Here is a 22,071-nt window from a genome sequence, read left to right as displayed (position 1 = left end):
AGGACCCACCCCAGCAGCATGACCCTCACCTCGCACTGCCCCACATCCAGCCCACTTCTGTTCAGATCTACCCCACACTGAGCCCACCCCACATTAAAGTCAGTGACAGGGGCCCCACCAGGACCCGGTGCTGTGGCTGGAGGCAGCAGAGCCCCACGGGCAGGCACTGCCCATCCCTGTGCATGGGGTTCATGCACCGTTGCAGCAATTACCTGCATGGGCAGCACCCAGCAGCTCCGTGGGACGCGGGCGGCAGCACCGTCACCGCCCCACTGATTGTGTCCCAACGAGCACCGAGCCCTCTTTTTATTGTTATGCCCATAAAATATGGGAATGAATGGAAACGAATGCCAGGCATCAATGTGGAATGGGCTGCCTGGCTCCTCGGTCTGCATCCTCCCAGTGAGGAGCATGGGTAATCCCAGCACATCACTGGGAGCATCATCCCGGTCCCCCTGCTTGGTGACCCTCACCAAAGCAGGGTACCCCCAGCAATAGTGGATGGGGAAGGCAAACCCTGGCTGGTAACACCTTGAGGCTTTACATAATGGGTTATGAGACACAATGGGGTGTAATGTGGGGTGAGAACACAGGGCACAGGCAGCAGAGCACAGGCCTGATGCTCAGCACATCCCAAGGACGCTAAAAGAGCCCAACCTGAGCCACGTTTGCCCTGGGTCAGAGTCAGCGCTGGGGCTCTGGTGACTCTGTCCTGCAGCAGCTGTGAGTAAAGCTGCCATCACCGCTCCCTGCCTCGCTTTCCTCCTCTTTAAAAGAGCATATTGTGCTGGGCTCTATGCAAACGCTGGTGCCTGCAGGGTGGAAGATGCTCCAGAGGGCAAAGCAGCGTCGGGGTGTTATAGCCCAGCTGAAACGCTTGCCCCAGGGCTCAGCTCTGCCACCAAACCCATCGGTGGGACCTGGGAGCAGGAGCTGAGCCCAGTGGGCATCCAGAGCCCCCGAGCTGGGAGCAGACCCCAGCATCCTACCCCGCTGCTTTGCTTTAGCATTAGGCCCTTTGCTAGGGATGGGAAATTAATTAGGAGCTTGTAATTAATGCTTCCATCTGCAGTCGGGAGGAGCCGGTCCTGTCTCTGTGCCGGGTGCTGCCCGTCCGGCTGGGTCACCCCAGGGTGGCCAAATGGGGACAGCCAGGATGGCAGGGACCAACCTGCTCATCCATGGGGACATGTCCCTGCAATGGGGCTGCACGCAATTCAGGTCCCGGGGGACTAAGCGCTCATTACCCCATAGGAGATGCTCCAGCCACAGGGCTCTATGGACCCAATCCCCCCCCACCATCATGGCTGTAGGAGCTGGCCCATGGGATGCTGCATTTATGCCACTGTGTCATAAATCACAAGCGCACACACCCCTCTAAGGCGACCATAAAGCTCCTTGCACAATGAAACCAGGGCTGTGAGGTGGGTACGACCGCAGCACGCTCCAGCCACGCCACACACACCCATGCTCAGTGCCCAAATCCAGGGCATCTCGCAACCTGTGGGCGCTGGGCCACCCAAGGGAGGACAATAACTGGGGACAAGGTCCTGGAGCATCCCTGTAGGTGTTTGGCTCTGTCACATTTGCTCAGCAGGGCTGGGATTTCACCTGAAATGACCGGGTTTGGCTCCAACACCGCACTGCATCCCTCGCTGCCAGGCCATGGCATGCAGGGAGGAAATCCCTATGGGGTCACACAACCTTTCCATACCACCATCAGCTCCATCTGAACCACCTCCAGTGGAAGCCAAACACTTTGTTCCTCCCCATGTTCTGATCCCAACACACAGTGTCGCATCCCTGCATCCCTGTGTCCCACTGCCACCTCCTGCACGCAGCATCCAAGGGCTGGGCACAACCTGGAGCGTGATATCACATCACAGGATGATTTTTCCAGCCTTTACCATGCACTCACATAAACCAGTTTACTCCAATGGAAAGGGAAGAAGCCACCAGTTCCTCTCAGCATCCCATTGACTTAAAGCCAAGCTTACACAAACTTAGCTTCGAGAAAGCCCTGCTGCACATCCCTGACCCATCATCCCTTCCAAACCCTCCCTGTGCCCGGTGCTTCACCACACCACGAGCCTCAGCCAGGGCTGGAGCATCCAGGAAGCCCCATGGCCACCATCTGTGCATGGAGAAGCGCTTTGATGGCCACGCACCCGGGCAGACGGGTGGCTTTGCCTCGGGAGCCTGACTCAAGCGGGGCTCTCATTTACACGGCTGCGGATCCAGATGAGCTGCACCAACGCGAGGGAGCTGAGACGCAGCCCCTGGCACTTCCCTTTCGTTGCAAGAATCTGACCCTGATTCTGACGTTCGCCTTTACCTGAGCTTACAAGCACAAAGCTCCCCGGTTCAGGCTTGTGAGCATCAGGTGGTGGAGCCAGAGCGGGCTTTTTGCCCATCTCCCAGTTGCTAATGCAATCTGCCATGGCAAGGTCGAGCTCCTTGTGTCCGTGCTGCAAACCTCATGCCAAAGCAGAGGAGGTTATAGACTAGGGTGGGATAGGAATATATTAGAATAGGAACGGCTAGAATATATTAGACTAAAATAGAGCAGAATAGAACATTTCAACTGAAATGGCCCTACAAGGAGCATCTCATCCCACTGCCTAACCCCTTCAGGGCTGTCCAAAAGTTAAATCACATTATAAAGGGCATTACCCAAATGCACCTCAAACACCGACAGGCTCAGGGCATCAATCACCTCTCCAGGAAGCCCATTCCAGCATTTGACCACCCTTTTGCTAAAGAAATGCTCCTTAACATCCAGTCTAAACCCCCTGTGCTGCCCCCAAGACCCAGCTGGGCTCTGAGCTCCTGCGCTAGCAGCAGGGTCCTTGTGCTCAGCGCAGGAGGGGTTAAGGATGAGGCAGAGCTGCTTTCCTGGAAGATACTGACTTACCAAGGGGAGGTTTCAAAGCAGATCTGATTATGATGATAACACTAATTATTACTACTGGTACCATTAAGGCAAACCCCCACCCCGTGACCTCCCGCACCCGCACAGCGCGGGGCAGGGGCGTGCGGGCAGCATCAACCGAAAGGGTTAACGTGCGGGCTGGGCCGGAATGTGTGAAGGCAGCATGTGACTGCAGGTGGGGCAGGGCGGAGAGGGATGAATCACTCTTTTGCTTTTCCTCTTTTCACTTCTCCCTGTTACCTGTCTGGCCCCGGCACCGCGCGCGGGCGGGCAGGAGCCCGCAATAACCGACCCGGCAGCCAGGGAGATGCACCAGAGCCTGGTGGAAGACGTTCGGTGCCACCAAACCCAGCGGCTGACCCGGTTCTCCAGGAGCAACCACCAAGGACGGGGTTCGGGGCAAGGAACCCGGCTTTTCTCTGCCTTTCTTTAAGCTGTTTCCCTGCTTGCTTCCCGCTTTGATCCGGTGTTAGCATCGTCCTGAAGGAGCAGAGGATGGGAAGAGCGTGGAAGCGGAGGTAGAGGACCCCACGCCCCGGCCGTGGGAAGCTCCAGGTTTTCCTCGCTTGGAGCCGGGAGTGAACAAGAAACTGAATCCTCCTCCCCGGCATAGGAGAGCTCTGGCGGAGAAGGGAGCTGCACATTGAGCATAGGGGAGGGCGAAGCAAAGCGAGTCGTGTGTTTAAAGACTGGAGAATCATTAATTCCTTATTTAGTGTCGACACCCGGCGCTCGCTGCGGGTGCAGAGATCCCTTGGGAGAGGGGGGGACCGGCGTGCGCCGTCACCATGGCTTTCTCCCAAGTGCAGTGCCTGGACGACAGCCACGTCAATTGGAGGTCCAGCGAGTCCAAGCCTGAGTTCTTCTATAGCGAGGAGCAGCGCCTGGCCTTGGAGGCGCTGGCCTCGCGTGGGCCTGATGCTTTCTATGAGGTCCTGAAGAAGGAGAACATCAGGGACTTCCTCTCCGAGCTGGAGCTCAAGAAGATCCTGGATACGCTGGAGACATACGACCCCGGCTCCGAGTACATCCCGCGCCACGGCAGCAGCACGGGGGAGAGCGACGGCGACCACAACAGCCAAGGGGACGAGCAGGACATGGCCCCATCCCTGGAATACTGGCCCCAGAGGTCCGACCGCTCCATCCCGCAGCTGGACCTCGGCTGGCCCGAGACCATCGCCTACCGCGGTGTCACCCGTGCCACTGTCTACATGCAGCCGCCCATCGAGGGGCAAGCGCACATCAAGGAGGTGGTGAGGAAGATGATCTGCCAGGCTCAGAAGGTGAGGTGCGCTGCGGGATGGGATCCGGGCAGGGTTTGCCTTCAGGCTGTCTCGATGACAGATCCTAACGTCCTGCTTGGCAAAGGCAAGCCCTGCTCTGCGGTGAGCTCTGCCCAAGCAAAGGCATCGCGGTCAAGCACTCGGGTTTTAATGTGTGTAATCAGTACTTAGGGATCTGATGTTGCTGAAGATGCTGTTAGGTTGGTCCAGCACCCCCTGAGAGCAACACGACCCTTCCCATAATCCATGGGGCAGCATCATTGAGTCCTTATGGGGTTGTGGGGGAAACCTGTGGGGAGAAAAAAGGGTTGAGCAGCTTCCCAGCAGTGAGCCCACAGTCCCAGGCACCCCAGGATCGTTAATCCCCAACCCTGTGTGACTGCATGTGGCAACACGCAGGAACCAGAGGAGCCAAACTCAGCCCTGGGGCCAAGCACTGCTCTGGTGCTGATGTACACGAGCATCAAGTGTGGCCCGAGATTGCTGCGGTGCCCCAAGCTGGCCTCATCCTGGTTTTAAGAGTTAAAGGGTGAGCTGATGCGCAGGACAAGGCTGGGTTGGTGCTGGGATTTGGGTTGAGACTTGTCCTTCCTGTGGCACCAAACCGAGGAGCAGGGTGATGGGATCAGGCCCGTGTCATGGGCAGGAGGAGCAGGAAAGGAGGGAGATGATGGTGGCGGTGGGCAGAGGTTGCTGATGTTTCCCAGTGTCCCAGTCCCATTTGGGAAGCACTGGAGGGGCCGGTACCTGTGTTTTTCATGGTGCTTTGAAGCTCTTTGAGCTCTGTGCATCCACTCCCTTGAGAAATGCACCTCCAATGGAGGAGCATCCCAACCCTGAGGATACTGCAGCAGGAAAACAGGGGCACCCTGCCAGGGTGGCTATGGAGCAGAGGGAGCCAGGCTAGGATGCGTCAGGTCTACCTGGCTGTAGTGATTCCCCATGGCAGGGCCTGGAACAGTGCTGGGATTCACAAATCCTAGTGGCATGCAGCCATTAAGGGCCTCTCCATGTCCAGAGGGCTGAGGATCTGAGCATGAAGAGCCTGGAAAACACAACCAAGGCTCACAGGATTTGGGATACCAGGGCTGCTGTGCTGCAGACAGGAGCCATCTCTGGCCAATAACACCTTGCAAAAGCCGAGCTGACCTGTCCTTACCTGCAGCATTTTCCCCTCCAAAGGGCTTTGCAGTGAGAACAAAGGGAAGGGAGGGCTGAAGTTCCAAGGGATGGAGGATGGGAGAACTCCCCCACAGCAAGGAATGTCTCATCTTCGGGTCTTTCCAGCTCGCTCTGACCCGGGCTTGCAGCTCCTGCCTGGCTTTGCCTACTCACCGCTTCCCACCTGCCCCCACACAAACAGCATCTCCTGAGTCATCCCTGCGCCCTCCTCCTGCTCAGCAGAGCCAGGAGGCTGAGTCAGGCACCATCCCCACCTCTCCTTGGAGCCTCTCCATGCCGCAGGGATGGATGGGGCCGCGGTGGATGATGCTCTGCTTGTCTCCAGTTCCTCCATGCTCCACAAGCAGGGCTGGGCTCTGCCTCCTGGTCCAGGTGGTCCCTGCTGGTGGGATGAGAGGTGGTGACACCACTGGTGTCAGGCAGGAGCTGATGGAGCGTAGAGATGGGTGCGTGCTTAAGCAGTCTGCAGGGTCTGGGGATGGCAGGAGTAACAGCATCTCACAAGTGAGCTTCTTCCAGAGGCCTCCCACCCCATATATGAGGACCACAGTTACTGCAGCTGAACCTGCTCAGCACTGGTGTCAATGCCCCTAAGCATGGGGATACTGGGCTAAACCACACACAGAGATTCCAGCCAAGGCTTAAGGTCTTCAGGGCAGCTCAGAGCTGAAAGGGTTTGTCTGAGGAAGCCAAAAGTAGACAGAGGGATGGTCCGGCTGCCACCCCACCTGATGTCATGTAGGGTGGCCGCATGCCCTGTCCTTCCTATGGTGTCCTGCAGAGATCCCTGCTGAGTTGTCCCATCCCACTGGTCAATGGCAGTGCTCTGCATCCACCTATAAAGGAGCACGGGCTTGGGTGTTGCATCCCAGAGGATGACCCTTGCTCCAGCCGCTGTCAAAGACGCTTGGTCTGAAACACTCTCAGATACCAAACACCAAACAGAGCCACGTGGTTGCTGTCTCGTGGCCAGAGGAGCAAAGTCCACCCACCATCAGCCTGGCCAAGGAGAGTTCTGAGCCCGTCTGAGCGCTGCTGATGCTGGGGAGGCTCAGAGCTGGGTGAGGAAGCCAAGAGCTGGGACGTGAGGCCCCTTTGATGGTGCAGATGCAGCTCCTTGCTTGCAGGAACAAGGCCAAATGCTGTCAAGCAAACCCGGGCGAGCCAGAGCAGGGGATGCAAATGATGCGCTCCTCTCCATGGGAATAAACGGGAGAGAAGGGAGGCAGGATCCTGTGGCCCCATCTCCCAGCAAATCCCATCTTTGTGACCAGTAAACAGAGGTGGTCAGGGACGTGGTGCGCCACTGGAGGCCTTTGCAGGTCCGGTTCCTTATGGAGATCCCCTGGGGCTGCGAAGCTCATGGGATGGGTAGGGAGGAAGATCTCCCTCCTTTCTCCTGCTCTAGATTTTGGCTCCATCTGCCCAGAAACCAGAGCAGGCTGCAAACAACGACCTTGGCCAAAAGCCACCTGAGACAGCAGCGAGTCTGACCTCCCCTGCACCTGAGGTTCCAGGTTGGGATTGTGGTGGTATAATTACCCTGAGCAACTTCCAGCCAGGGTTGGGAGGCCCCTATTAATTACTGTTTACAGAGCCCTCTGCCATTCCTGGATGAAAGGGTCGATGGGGGAGAGCAATTATTAATGCTACTTGTCCCACCTCTCCCTCATCCCAACACGCTTCCTCTAATTGTGCCTTGGTGCCTGCCTAATTTATGGAGTGCCCACGTGGTGTGCCCCAAAAGTCATTATCTGATGAGTCACAGTGAGCTAATAAAGAGCTGTCATTTCCTCTATAAAACACGATCCTGCTCTTGGCCTGCTCATCAGGAGGATCCCAACATCGTTTGGCCAGTGTCTGAGGGGATGTGATGCTCGGGGTGTTGGGATGCGGTACCAGCATATCTGTTCCATCCAATGGATCAATTGGCAGCTCCTGGGGAGAAAAGCGTCACCCAGTTGGGTGCTGGGAGCATCTGGCTGTAGGTTTGGGGCTGGTCTCCTCTGCCCCCTCCAGATGAATGGCAAAGGGATGGCAAATGATCCTGGGATGACACAGAGGAAAGGGGCTTCTCCTGCTGTTGGAGACCTCCCTGACACTGAGCGTGTGGGACACCGAGAGGTGACAAGGACAAGGGCACCAAGCTCCCTTCCCACAGCAGGATGGCACGGTTCGCTCCAGGCACTCCCATTCCCAGCCCTGGGAACGGGAAGCAAACAGCACACAGGATTTCACTTACCTCTCTGGAGCAAACAGACCTGGGTTCTTTACAGATAAACCCTGTACCTGGGTTTGGTACAGACCAAACTGGTCCCAGGCGAGGCTCCAGCACAGGCAGCAGGTTGTGTCCCTGTGGCCCCTGGACTCTCACTGCACTGGGAGCACTGGCAGCACCATCCTCACTCTCCCATCCCATTCTGTGCCAGGGCACATTGGCCCACTGGCCTGAGATCCCAGTGACAAACCAAGGCCGAGCCTGTCCTGCAGGCGAGACGCAGTGGGGAGGGAAGCAGCAGCGCTGAGCAGGATGCACCAGCTGAGCAGGAGGAATTGGGTTGAAAATGTGGGCAAGTGGGTGAGAGCAGGGCTGCCTCCTGCCCTGGGCAGCTGCTTGCAGTGTGCTCCCTGCTCAGCATCACTGTGGGAGACAGAGGACATCACCGTGTCCTGCCTGCATCCCTTTCTATCTTCAGACCCAGAGCAGCAAGGCAACACCTTGGGAATGCCAGGATCACAGTGGGAAAATGCCCTTTTCCTCCCCAAATGAAGGCCAACACTGTTCTCATCCCTATGGATATGGGCTCAGCTTCTTGCAAAGAAAATGCATCTCACAGGCCATGGCCACAGGGAGCATCAGTGTCAGAGGCAGGAGCAAAGATCCACCACCAAACCCACCTCCCCAAGCCAGGGAGATGCCATCCCAGTGCCCTTTCATCCAGGACCCACAGCACAGCTCCTCCCCAGTCCCTTGCTGCACATGGAAAAGCCAAGCCCTGAGTTTTAGGAGGAGCTTTGAACCTGTCCCACTTTACATCACTGCGAGACAAGCGCAGCCCATGCAAAGTGAGCACCCGCTTCGCTGCTTCGGTTTCCCCATCAGGACAAGGCACAGGAATGGGTGCACAAGGGAGTGAGGGTGTATGGCAAAGCCTGTTGAGAGGCTCTCGGGTGAGGATAAAGGGGAGCTCAGTTAGAACCAAGAGGCAGTGAGTGGTCCCCTCTCACTGTCACCTGCTGAATGTGGCCGGGTTTGGGGTGGCGCAGGCTGGGGCTCCCCGTGCAGCCGCGCTCCTCGCCCCATCGCCTGCAGAGAAGGAAGGGAAGAGCCAGCAGTGTCATAATGCACAATAATCCCCTGCTTAATTAGAGCTCTCCAGCTCCTGTGGCACAGAGCTAATTAAAAGGCAGCTTGGTGCTTTGAGAGCCCTGGACTGGACCTGCCTGAGTGTGCAAGCACCCGGCACCATCCTCATCCCTTCCTTCCTTCGGGAGGAGTATTCCTGTAGCACCCCACAGCGTGTACGTTCCCACTGTGTTATCCTTCCCGGCCTGGCCATGTGCTGGAGCCAGCAGAGCACCATCTCCCCTGATCCAGGACAACTTCCAGGGATAGCCACAGAGATGGGGACACTGATGGGTTTCCATGCACGGGGCAATGACAGTGCCCCAGTGACAAGCCACTTCCCTGTGTGGCTGTTACCATCCCATGTGGGATAAGGAGAGGCTGCGGGGCTGCGCTGCCCTATTGCTACCCCAGGGATAGGGCAGGTGAGATGCTCAGCTGCACATCCCTTGTGCTGCACCGCTGCTGCTCACCATCAGGGGTGATGCCATCTCCAGGAAGGCAGAATCCATGGCATGGAGTGAACTTTGGTGCTCAGGCCACCATCCCAGCATGTCCGGACGTGGCATAGATGCATCTTCCTATCGCACAGGGGACTCGCCCTGGTCCTGCCAGGGCAGCAAACGCCCTGGGTACAAAGGCAACTCTGGCTTACAAAGGATGGTGACGCTGCTGTGTGCCAAACCCTGCTGTCACTGCACCGGGTGCTGGCACTGCCATCCCAGCTCTGCTCTCCCACAGCCAGGGACAAGGAGGGATGGATGCAGGAGCAGCACCCTGGGCACCCAGCAGGCTCATGGCCATGCAAGATCCACACAAACAGGACCAAGAGAGGCATCAACAGCCCTGTCCCCAATGCTCTGCTTTGGTCTCACAGTGGAGACACGACCATGAGCCCAACCACATCGCTGCTAGGAGCAGCCTGGACTTGGAGCAGCAGCTGCAGGAGCTGCGCACTCCTCTTTTGCTTCTGAGCAACCTCATCCAGCCTGTTTTTAAAGGTATTAAAAGTCATTTCAGCTCCTGAATGCGCCTCAGGGGTATCCAGATACCTGTTACCAAGCTTACAGTCATTCTTAGCTATTTTTTATCCTGTTTCTCTCAACACAGGCATGCACAACAACCCAGGGACAGCCCACGAGACGTGTCCTCAGACAGGCAGACATACCACTGCACCACAGGTTCCCCCTTCCAGGGCTCAGCCATGGGGCCACAGGCAGTGCCAATAGCAAAGGGACACCACACACCCCAGCCAGAAACCAGACTCTGAAGCAAATGGTGCTTGCTAAAGGCAAGATTCCCCCTCAGAAAGCAATTACTCACACGTATGTGATGCTGCAGGCTTCACCTGAAACCAAACCTCCCATAGAAACAGCAAAGGAATGGGACTGGGGGCTCCTGCTTTTCACCCTCAGGCCGGCTCCCAAACCCAAATCCCAACCTCCTAGAGCACGCACATCACTTCAGCTCTCACAGAGACAAGCTCTGGCTGTACCTTGGGGTCGTCACCCAGCCGTGCTACCCAGACTCACCTCTCATCTCCCCTCTGCAGGTCATCGCGGTGGTCATGGACATGTTCACCGATGTAGACATCTTCAAGGACCTCCTGGACGCAGGGTTCAAGAGGAAAGTGGGGGTTTACATCATTCTGGATGAGACCAACGTGAAGCACTTCCTTCAGATGTGCGAGCGAGCCCAGATGCACGCTGGACACTTGAAGGTAAGGGTGGCCCGAAGGGGCCCTGTAAGCTCCTTCAATACAGAGGTTATCAGAGCTATCGACCCTGCTCCCTCCTGTCTTGGGGGAACCACAGCCCTGAACTCGATGAGTTTAGTCCATTTCTCCTGTAGCAAGGGTGAAGGTGATGCCTCAATGCATGAGCAGCAGGGTGGAAGGGAATGGATGAGCTATGGAGACACAGATTTCCATGCAGCCAAGCTGAATGCAGAAAGACTGAGGAGCTTCTGGTACCCAGGCAGAGCTGGCTTTGGGGCAGGGGGTGTTTGGGGAGCTGTGGTCACACATAGGACATAGGTGCACATAGGGAGCTGTGGCCACACATAGGGCACAACTCAGGCAGGACCCTGCCAATCCCAGGGCAAGGCTCCACGCTCCTGGTGAGCAAGAGGGAAGGCAGGAGAGGAGGATGCTCCATGGGGCTGATGCACGCTGTCGCCAGCCCCGTTCCTGCTCCCTGCCCAGGGGCAGCAGCAGCCGCAGGCCGGTTCTCTCCCTTTTGGCCCTTCCTGCAAGTCAAGAGGCTGGAACTGAAGAACTTGATTTTCCCCTTTTCCGGAGCCTCCGCCCCAGCGAGGGGCCAGGATCGGAGCAGGGAGGGACCCACGCTGCCAGGGATGCCCTCACTGCTCACAGAGCACAGCGACCAGCAGGACCCATCTGCCTGCACGCACTCTGTTATCCCAGCCATGGAGGCACATGGCACAAATCCTGCTGGAGCAAGGGGAGGGAAAGCAGAGCAGGGGATGTCGGGCAGCACAGTAGCTCCATCCACTGCCCAAAGCGCGCTAAACCTCTTAGGCATCCCTGTGCATGCTGGGGCGGCAAAGGAAATCAGTTGATACAGTGCTTCATGCAGAGGAAGGGGTAGAAAAGAGGGTGAGGGGTTATATCAGCCTCAATGGGAGCAGGATCCCTCGCTCCATCCATAGGACACATCCCCAGTGTCTCCACCATCACCACCATCAGCTCCAAACACTCCAGGGCTCACAGACACCCCTCTCCTGCTGTACTTCCCACCTTGGCCTCGCCTGTTGCTTGGCAGAGAAGTGATGTTTCTGTGCCTGACATCAGCCAAATAGCTGCCGGCGAGGCCCGTGCCCAGGCAAGCTCCCCACATCTGCTTATGGTGAGCAGGAACGCATCAGAGCCACCCTCATGCCAGGCGGAGGGGTACAACAAGGGGCTCAGAGACCCCCAAAGCACCAAGCAGCCGAGCCCCACTGTGCCCCAGCCACCAGCCCTGCTTAAAGGCTGCTCACAACAACTAAAGCAGCCTCAACCGAGCTTTTCCCCGCATCCAAACCTCCCCATAGAGCCTGGTCTCCTGCAGGCTGCTCCGAGACCAGAAAAGCCGGAGCTGACGCACGCCGCTGTTATAATGCATGAGCAGCTCGGTGGCAGGACTGGAAAAGCAGGAGAGCATCTGCAGAGCTCGGCAAATGTCTCGAAGTTGGGATTTGCCCGCATGTTGCAGGCAGGTTTGCTGGCATGGGGAGGCTGTGAGGAAACTAGGGCAGTGTCTGGGAGCTGCTTCGTAAGCCGGGAGATGCTAACGAAACACAGGTCGTTATCTCGGTGCCGCAATTAGCAGCCTGGCTTGGGCAAGGAGGGCGCTTTGTTGAGCAATGGGGAGTGATTCAGCTCGTCCCAGCCGTGGTGCTGGGTGCTCGCTGCTAATGGGAGAGATGGTATAAACAGATCTTACCTAACAGGAGAGGTGATGGGAGCCAGGAGGGAAGGGAGCTGCGTTCCCCTATGTGTTACTGAGATAAAGCCAGGGCTGCTTTGGGTCTTTGTGCAAAGGTTGGATCCTGAGTGGGAATGTGAGGGGGTGCCCAGGCTGGCAATGGTCAGAGGGCTCAGCATTACCCAGTACCTCGCCACTCTCAACACAGGGACAATATGGGCAAGGATGGGAATTCCCTGTGAGGGTGCTGAGGCGCTGGCACAGGGTGCCCAGAGAAGCTGTGGCTGCCCCATCCCTGGCAGTGCTCAAGGCCAGGTTGGACACAGGGGCTTGGAGCAAGCTGCTCCAGTGGAAGGGGTCCCTGCCCGTGGCAGGGGTTCGAGCTGGAGGAGCTTTAAGGTCCCTTCCAACCCAAATCATTCCCCAACCTGCTTCCAGCCAACCCCTGGTACCGCTCGGCTGCACCAAGCAAGCAGGCAAACACTAGAAAGAAAAACCTCAAATGCACCAAAAAAAACATCCCAGATCTCTCCATTGGGCTTAAAACTTCCCTGGAAACCTGCTCAGGAAAGACATTGCTTTCGCATCGTGCTAAATCCAGTAGTGAATCGCCATCCCTCCTACCAGGCGCATAAGGAGCAGGGGTGCCCAAGCCCAGCTTGAATGCAGGCTTAGGGATGTGCCTGGTCATGGTCTACATGGAAGAAGGAGAGCCCAGGGATGCAGATAAGAGCTGGAGGTGGGGAACACGAATACTTTTCATTCCTTTAGTAAGAAACACCAAAGAAACCAACAAAACACACAAAAACCCAACCATGGAGGGCACGACCTCGTGACGACACAGTGCCTACAGCAACAGCATCGCCACCATCCCAGCATGCACAGGAGGAATGCAGGCACTTCCATAAGAAAACACTTTCTCTGCACCCAAGGCAGACCATTTGCAGTGAGATGCTATCTGCTCGCCTGCAGAAACATGCTGGTGCCCTCCATGGAGATGCATAGAGGCATGAAGCAGACTGGAGATAAAAGCTGGTTTCTTAGAGCTGCCCTTCCATGACCACGCTCCCATGGGGAAGGACACCTCACTTCCTGGCTGTATCCACAGGGACCTGCTCTTTTAGCCCACATCCCTGGGGTTTGGTTTCCAGTGGTGAAAAGATGCTGCCCCACTGTCCTTTCCCTACCCGTTCCTATAAACAGGACTAGATGCTCACATTTAAGAGGACGAGCAATGGGAGACCTTCATGGAGGACAAGCCCATTGCCATCAGGTCTGTATGGACCATCCTGGGGTCACCACCTCCCCCTAAAACCGTTGTACGTCTCCCACTGGGGAGAAGGTGAAGAAACCTCTCCCATGGTGGCATTTGCATAGATCGCAGGAGATGGGAAGCACTTGGCAGCACTCACGCGCTGCTCACCCACGGATGCGGGCAGCGCCGGGTTCAAGAGGTAGAAAACGCTGCTCAATCCATGGGCAAAGCAGGAAATTCTGGAAACCAAATCCATAGCTTGCTGCATGGCTTCAGGCAAGTTATTTTATCTTCCCATCGCTGTGGCCTCCTCTGAGCTGGCCATGAAGAGCGTTTCCCACTGTGGAGCATCCACGAGGGTATCGGTGGAGGGGTGAATGATGCTCTAAGTGCAGCCCTTTGCTTCTGTTCCCACTCACTCCTCTGCCTTTGCTTTGCAGAACCTGCGAGTCCGGAGCACGGGGGGAACAGAGTTCTTCACCCGTTCGGCCACCAAGTTCAAAGGGGCTTTGGCCCAGAAGTTCATGTTTGTGGATGGAGATCGGGCCATGTGCGGATCCTACAGGTAACCGATGGCGTCTCCTCTTGCCCACCCCATGGAGGCCTTGGTCAAAGGACCAACACAGACCCACATAGTCCAAGCCCCGGTCTTTGCCCAGCATGGCCCCAGGACCCCATTCCAGACTTTGTCCCCTCCTCTTAAGCTGGGAAATGATGTTTCAAGGTCAGCCTGAGATTTAGAGTGGGAGCCAAAGGGGGTCCCCCCCACCCCACAGCGAGGTCTGGGACACCCCTCCTTCGTGGAGGTGGTGGAACACATCAAGTGCTTCTGTCAATGGATGTGATGAGCGCAAGGAAGGACAAAAGCACTAAGCTGCGGTCAGTCCAAGCTCTCACATCAACCTCAGCTTTTCTAGTCAAGCATTTCCTACCCAAATTTGTCCAAATGAATTTGTCTGGTCCAATTTGTCCAACTGAAGCCTTACTTTGGTGGAAATAGATCCGTTTCAGTGAGCTTTTCAGCTCTGAAAGATGAGATTTATCAACATGGAACTGAAATGTTTCCTGCTTCCTGGCCACAACAGAAAGCCCATCCAGAGCCTCTTTTCTCAACTAACCCCAACTGAGGAAGGAAAAGCAGCCAACACTGAAGAGAAAAACCAGCTGCCCCCCAGCAAACACCTTACTTTTACAAGTCCCAGTGTGCTCAAGACTCCGAGGTTGAGAGCTGCTCCTTCCATCGTATTGTGATCGATGTTTACAGTGAGATCGTGTCCCTGCCAGCACCAGCAGTCCCTCGGGGGAAGCCAGGGCTGGGCAGGGGCGTGTTATTTACCAACAAGCACTGACTTTCCAACGTGTTTCTGTTCCAGCTTCACCTGGTCTGCAGCCAGGACGGACCGAAACGTCATCACAGTCCTCTCAGGCCAAGTGGTGGAGGCGTTCGACAAGCAGTTCCAGGAGCTCTACCTCATGTCCAAAGGGGTGAGCCTCAAATCCATCTCCATGGGTGAAGAGCCCGAACCTGAGCCCGTGACGCTGCCCTCTGTAGTGCCGGTGACCCCGGCCAACGCGGTGGTGAAGAAGCTGATCAACCCTAAATATGCCCTGGTGAAGGCCAAGAGCGCTGACCAGATCAGCAAGACTTCATCGGAGACCCAGGACAAGAACCAGAAGGTGGACACCAAAGGCAAAGCCCTGCCTGAGGGCCAAGGGGGTGACAGGCACGGAGATGTGGCCGATCTCTCCCTGCTTATCCACCCCGGCCTCCTGAACCTGGAGAAAGCCAACATGTTTGACTACCTGCCCACCTGGGTTGAGCCCGACCCTGAGCCTGGCAGCGAAGTCTTGGGCTACATCAACATCATTGACCCCAAGATAAAGAACGTGAAGCTCTCGCAGATGAACCGCATCAAAGTGTGTGATGTGTCCCAGGCTAGCGCTCAGCACCGGCAGATGCTGAAGAACAGGGAGATGGAGGCCAAGAAGAACCTGGACCAAGAGCAACTCCTGGTGTCCCCCTGCCAAAGACAAACCCCACAGATCCCCATGGAAGCTCCTGCAGCCACCACAACCAGCCCCATTGAAGCCACCAGCTGGGCAATGAAGCAATCGGGCTCATTTGCCACTTCGCCATTGGGTCACCACTTGAAACCACCAGAGGAGACACCGGAGGACGTTAAACCTCCAGTTCCAAAGCCAAGGACCACTCCTGTTGGCATCCTCATGACCAAAGTCATCCCAGCCTGTGACAGTAGCACTGCCCTGGAGGGTGACGCACAACCACCACTGACCGACCATGTGGGTGCAAAGCAGGAACAGGAGGAGAACACCAACGGAGCCTCAATGGAGAGCTGCCATGTCCAGCCAGACCGCTCAATGGCAGGGCCGCAGGAAGACAAAGGGCCTCCCTGTGCCCACAATGGGCTGGGAGAGGAGGAGGAGGAGGAGGAAGAGGAGTACATCACCCTCAGTGACCAGGAGAGCTACTCCAGCAGCTCCGCCGACCACAGCTACCGCCGCTCCAATGCCTCCTCCATCTCAGATGAGTACTTCGAGGTGCGGGACCGCTATGGACCGCTCCGGAGAACCAACTCGGATGTCACCCACAACGGGGAGATCCTTCCCATACAGAGGAAGCTCAGTGACCCTCACATCAGCCGAGGCACCTTCCTCAGCCCCCTGGGGAGCCTCCCATCCCTAAAGCACATCCGCATGGAGGATGCCAACAAGAGGAGGAGCAACGCGGTGGAGATCAGGTGTGTGCTGCCCCGCACCATCCTGGATGGCAACAGCTCCTACCCCGGCGGTGCCACGCAGGTAGGACTTCTTGCTATAACCTTTCCTATGCTTCTCCACCCTGCAAAGGTTGCAAACCTGGAGGTGACCCAGCCAGCTTAGCCGAGGCGTGGTGTCATCCCTGGCTTTGGTGTCGCGTCCTACGTGCTGAGATCAGGCTTCCCATATAGGAGGATAATGCCCTGCATGCAGCCGTGGTAGGAGTCACCCACCTTGGTCAGGAAGGTGGTGGCCATGACACAACCATTTGTGGCTGGGAGTGCAATAGGAACAGCTGGCAAAGGGAAAGTTTGGGGGGCATTAAGGATTATCCCATGGCATTGAGCTGCGGGATGGAGCTCAGCGGCTCTGGGCTGTACAGCGCCATCCCGCAGCCCATCAGCAGTGGCATCGTGCCCAGGTAGGGACAGACTGTGCGTGCAGGCGTGTCCTACCCGGGTTTGTTTTCTAGCTCCTTGCAAAGGTGATTAGCATCAAAGTAAAAGCACTTGGACACATAATTAAGGAGAGCAAGACAGAGAAACAGGGACGGCAACCTCCGTGGGCGAGCGCTGCAGTCAGCAGCTTCGTGGCTGCTCCACGAGTGATGCCAGACCTTGTCACCCCATAGGGTGCATGGCCACAGGCTGCACGCCAGCATCCCCATGGATGGAGCTTGGGATGCACAGCAGCATCCCCACTGATGGAGCTCAGGGTGTGTGTACACCAGCATCCCCACTGCTGGAGCTCGGGATGCACACCAGCATCCCCACCATAGCAGGAGCATCACCCCATCCACTCAGCAGGGATCGCAGGGTCAATCCCCTATTTCCACTCAAGCACTGCAGCCTCTTGCACCAATATGAAGCCTTTTGGTTTCTCAAGGCTCCCCACCTGCTGTTTTCAGGGCATTCAAACCCTCAGGGCTGAAATCACTGCAGCCACCTGAGGTTACCCGAGCTGAGCATCTAATCTGTATTTACAGGGAATTAAATTCACAAGCCCCGAATCCACTCGCTTCTCCCTTCCCAGCGAGCACCACAGAGCTCAGAGCAGGGTTTTAATCACATCACAAATCCCCTCGTGCCCTGCAGAGCTGCTTTGATGCTCTGCACCCAGGCCTCTGGTGCCACCTTGCTCAGAGTGGCCGGGGACATTGGTGCTCCTGCAATAACTTGTCCTGGCCCCTTGATGAAAGGCAGGTAATTAACAACACCACCAGGATTGGGAAAACCAGCCCTCAACTGATGGAAATGCCCAGGGAAGTGCTCCTCCCATGTGTAAAGGTAATAAAGCAAAGCAACCCTTGATTGACTTTCTAGAAACCTTGAACCCAAAAAGAATCACCATCAACCCCTACCGAGGGTTTTCATTCTGGATCCACACTTCTTACGTGCTGGCCCACAGCCCAAAATGCAGGTGGAGGCTCAACCACAGGGCAAACATCATGGGGTTTCCATCACTTTGAGAACACGGCACCCAAGTTATCCCTGGAGCATCACCTTGCCCACATACACACAACCCTGTTCCCACCCCGCTGCATGGTTAATAGAGCACAGTAGCATTGGCTGGGGCACTGCAGGGGACACTCAGGTCTTCTCCTGTCCTTTCAGAGCCCTGAGGTCTGTGCAGAGCAGGGGGTCCCCCTCCATTCCTTGTTTACCCACCCTGCCTGCTCCATGCCCACACAGCAGAGCCCTTACCTGGGTACAGGACCCTGCTGATCATCCCTGGCATGATGATAACCAACAAGGGCAGCATCTTCAGGTGGATGGCCAGGACAGAGCCAGCCTTGGCATGACTCAGGCTCTTAGCAGAGATTGACCACTGGATGGTGGCCTGTGGGAGAGCCAGGCAATGGCTGAGAAGCCACCAACATCTATTCCATATGAGCCTCCTCCTTGCCAAAGTGCATCCCAAGCATCTCCAAATGCTGGAGCCCCTGGGCCCAAACACAGCTCCAAACATAGATGTGTACCCAAACCCCTGGCTGGGTTTCTCTCCAGACCAGCACTGGGTCTATGTTATGCCATAGCACCACAAATCCCAGTGCAACCACAGCAGTGTGTCCAACCATTCCCCACCACCATCCTCTCCTTTCTTGCCCCTTCTATTCAACCTCGTCCCCAGAGGGTGCCCTCAATGCAATGGACACAGAGTGCAGCCAACCCCTACCCACACTGCCCAAACCATCACACCTCAAAGCTCTGGCCGAGCCATGCCCATCCACACCACAGCCAGCCCTGGGCTCTTAAACAGGCAAAATCCATAGGAAATGCTGGCTTTAAAAGAGCTTAAACTCTCCCCCAAAGGCTTAGAGAGAACTGCTCAGCATCTAGCAGCATTTGGCCACTCCTGACCTCACGGTGGGCAAAAAGCATGGGGTGCTGGTTCTTGGGGTGGGATGCTTGGGGAAGCATCTACCTGAGAGCCAGAGCATGTCAGGAGCCATAGGACTCACCACCCAGCTCAGGCACCATATGCAGCATATGGGCACATAATGACCTCGAATGGAGAGGAGCTAAATCACTCTTGGTCCTTCCCACCTGCAGGCATCTCAGAGCTTAGCACTGATTTTAAGCAATCTGGTTAAATCAACCTAGCATTACCCAAGGCAAACTGCTTGAATGCAGCCCCCATGGTGAAAGCAGGCTCGAGGGCCATGGGGATACTGGTGCTGAATGACTTGGCCCTGAGATGATGCCAGCATGGGTGAGGGTCATGGCATAGGCAGGGCAGGTCGGTGCAGCCAGCTCTGCAGCCTCCCAGCCTTAGCTCATCCTGCCATCAGCACCTGTGCTTGTTACATCCCATCTTGCCCCAGTACATCTGCACTGGGTGCAATCACACCTCCACACTGCGGTGCAGGCACACCCAAAGGGGAAGATAAGTATCTGGTGACCACAGCCATGCAGTAAGGCTTTACCTGGGCCAGAACTGAGATTAACGATGCTCAGACCCCATCCAAACGTGTCTCTCAACCCAGGCAATCACAGTGTGGCAGCTCACTTGTCTCCTCGTCCCACCTCCTCTCCATCCTTTCATCTCATCTTGGTTATGAGGCCTCATCTCATCAGGCCTAATCCCACAGGTTGGGTCTGGATGACTGACTGCTCTTTGGGCCTGAAATGAGGGCTTAGATGATTAAGATGAGTGTTCAGGCTGCTGCTGGGGAGAAGGTGTGGGGATGCCACTGGGATCCTTGGTTCTGGGTCTCCAGGCAGCAGTGATTTGGCCCTGGATAGCCCCTGGGCTGATGAGATGCTGCAGTGTGCAGGGCAATGTGTTGCCAGAGCAAGAAACAGGGGAGCAGCAGTGGCTTTGAGCTGCCACCAGTCTCAATGGGATTTGAGCAAAGGAGTGCACCAGGTGATGAAGGGGTTTGTCCATGAGGACCAGAGACAAGCATCCTGAGCACACCAGTAGCTCATCTCTTTCTCTACTCTTTAACAAACAGGGCACTCACATCTACCGCTACAGACCCAGGAACCCCGCGGGCAGAGAACAAGGCAAGGAGGTCTCCTGCTCCCCAACACATGAGAAACCCCCCGGGTCCACCAAATACAGAGGGGACGGAGCCGAACCCAAAAAGACCATTGCAGGCAGCCAGCCCTATTGGCAGAGCAAAGCCTTCAGCCCCAGCAAGCAGCCCGGCCACCTCTCAAGCAGCAATCCCAGGACACCAAGCAAGTGCTTAAGCTCCCTGCCGGAAAGCCAGAAGACAACGGAGGAGATGAGGACACCCCTGGGCATCCCGCTTTCCAAACTATCCCAATCCAAGCACCTCAAGGGCAGGGTTGCAGGAGCCCCCGGTGCTTCTATTGACTCCAAAAAGAAGCCTCCTGAGCCCAACAGCCAGAAGGAGCACTAGGTAAAGGTGGACTTCCATGGTGAGAGCGGTAGTAGAGCGTGCCTGGACCCCAGGCAATGCTGTGTTACATGGGGCAGGGGAATCTCGTTTACATTTACCTGGTCGGTGCACCAGTACCACGCGGCTATGATAGACAGCCCAAAAGCCATCCCGGTCCAGGGCAGGTCTCCAGAGACTGGATCTCGGAAGAGATGCATGGCATCGGCTCTGGGCAGGTCGTGTTGGGAATGATCTTGGAGGGCACAGCTTTTAGATAGACCTCTTCCAGGCTGGGGTAACCTCTGATCTCACCGAGAGCTGGAGAGCATCGTTGGGTTGGAGGCCACCAAAGCCCAACGGCAAAGCTCACCCCAAGCCTTTGACTCAGAGGTGCTGCCCAAAGAGGGCTCCTTCATGGTCGTGTTTGCTTGTAGTTGTTTAAGAGACTCTTCTATCACTGTTTTGCACAGCAGGTCCCATGAAGCCCAGCTTCAGAGGGTGACCTGTGTCCTGGGACTAAGGGACCCACCTCTTTTGACCTCATACTGTAAAAGCAGCTTGTCCATTAAAGCTCCCCGGTTCCAGAGCAGGGGAAGCTCACCTAGGACTGTTAAATGCAAGGTTAGGCAGCCTTTGACTTGATGTGCTACAGCTCAAGGTGCTCAAATATCTTCTACCCCTCTGAGCGTTTCCTCAGCACCCCCCATGCAGGTCCAGCCCCAAACCTCAGCAACCAGGGGAAAAAAAGAGCAAAAAAAAGAACAAAAAAAAAGCCATATCTTCACTGCTTTCTTTCCTATAAAATGGAACCCAAGGTCTGGGTCTTGGCCTGAGCCCCACTGAGGAGTACGTGCCATGGACAAGCCTTAGCAAGCAACCCCTGAGCCCTTTGGCAGCTGCCTTGCTGCTCCTCCTTGCTGCTCCATAGCCAGCAGCCCCAGGCTCTGCCCCGGCCCCCCCTCCATCTCCCTGTTCCTGAGGGGCTGAATGCTCCTTGCAGCTCCTCCAATACCTCCAGCAGGAGAATTCCAGAGCCAGAGGCATCACTTTTTGGATGAGGAGGCACCAGCCCCCATGTGCTGTGGCCACCCATGCAGCAGCGTGGAGATAAGCAGGGAGGTGTTGGCACCCCCATACCCACAGCAGCTGGTGCTCAAGGTAAAAGAGACAGGAGGCTCTGGGGACTCAGTGCAAGACCCATGAGCATCCCTTGGTGGATTTGTCCCCATCTGGTCCAGCTGTTGCATCCTGCATCCCTTCCACTCTGCCCATGGGACCCTCAGCTCAGCCCGCTCCAATGTGGGAACATGGTCCTGGGAAGTCACCCTCCTTCAGAACCATCCCCACAAGTGCTGCTGTCTTTAGGCCAAGAGCAAATCCCCCAGGCATCAGGTGCTGGATGCTGGGATCACCCTCCGGTGCCAGCTCAATGCCTAAGACACCCATCCTGCTCCATCATCCCCTCCTGCCTGAGGACAGCCCTTGCCCTGCATCCCCATCCCAGGGCATCCCCCTGACCTGAAGCTGTTGGGGACTTTACAGAGGGGCATCACCCACCGTGCCATGCCCCCTCTGCAGACCAGGGAGCCAGCCCTGCTAAACTCCTCCTGCTCTTGTGCAAGCAGCCCTGGCCCCCCTCCAGCTCTTGGCTTACCCAGGCGCCGGCTACTCCCAAGCTTTGCATGGGTGTTGGGCACCAACAAAGGCTCTCCAGAGGCAGAGATTCGCGCCCGGGGCTGCGAGCCCGCTCCCTTCCCAAAGGTGTTCACCGGCAAGTCCCGACACCTACACCCGCACCGGGACAGCGGGAGCTCAGCCTGCGGATGCTGGGCTCCACTGGGATTAACAGCCCCATGTGAATGCCAAGTGGGTGCAGGATGGGAGGCTCTCTCCTATCCGTGATGCTGGAGCCACCATGAAACAGCCACTGAGCTCTCTGTAAAGCAAAGTGATGCCTACACCCCGCTGGTCCTCACCCGCTCCTTGTCCAGCTCTCCCCAGCATCCACCCAAGGGGA

At 56.6% G+C, this 22,071-nt stretch overlaps 2 protein-coding genes across 2 annotated transcripts in view; one reads left to right on the top strand and one right to left on the bottom strand.

Moving 5' to 3' along the window:
• Window positions 1-22,071, bottom strand: part of LLGL1 (LLGL scribble cell polarity complex component 1) — a 363,828-nt gene that overhangs the window by 246,992 nt on the left and 94,765 nt on the right. The window lies entirely within an intron of this gene.
• Window positions 3,576-20,394, top strand: FAM83G (family with sequence similarity 83 member G). Its single transcript, XM_061346602.1, has 5 exons — window positions 3,576-4,215; window positions 10,296-10,463; window positions 13,867-13,991; window positions 14,800-16,246; window positions 19,662-20,394. The coding sequence occupies exons 1-5, from the start codon at window positions 3,721-3,723 to the stop codon at window positions 20,073-20,075; spliced, it is 2,649 nt and encodes an 882-aa protein (XP_061202586.1). The 5' UTR covers window positions 3,576-3,720; the 3' UTR covers window positions 20,076-20,394.

The sequence above is a fragment of the Neopsephotus bourkii genome, unplaced genomic scaffold (assembly GCF_033783945.1).
Source record: "Neopsephotus bourkii isolate Nb327-2 ecotype Australia unplaced genomic scaffold, CSIRO-AGI_Nbou_v1 NB_39, whole genome shotgun sequence".
Taxonomy (NCBI): domain Eukaryota; kingdom Metazoa; phylum Chordata; class Aves; order Psittaciformes; family Psittacidae; genus Neopsephotus; species Neopsephotus bourkii.
The sequence above is the reverse complement of the archived record's forward strand: the minus strand, read 5'-3'. Positions and strand labels throughout refer to the sequence as shown.

Excerpts from the sequence above, each read along its gene's own strand:
- FAM83G (XM_061346602.1), top strand. The coding sequence starts at position 3,721 with ATGGCTTTCTCCCAAGTGCAGTGCCTGGACGACAGCCACGTCAATTGG. Across the intron at positions 4,216-10,295 it reads TGATCTGCCAGGCTCAGAAG|GTCATCGCGGTGGTCATGGA; the intron begins GTGAGGTGCGCT and ends TCCCCTCTGCAG. Across the intron at positions 10,464-13,866 it reads TGCACGCTGGACACTTGAAG|AACCTGCGAGTCCGGAGCAC; the intron begins GTAAGGGTGGCC and ends TTTGCTTTGCAG.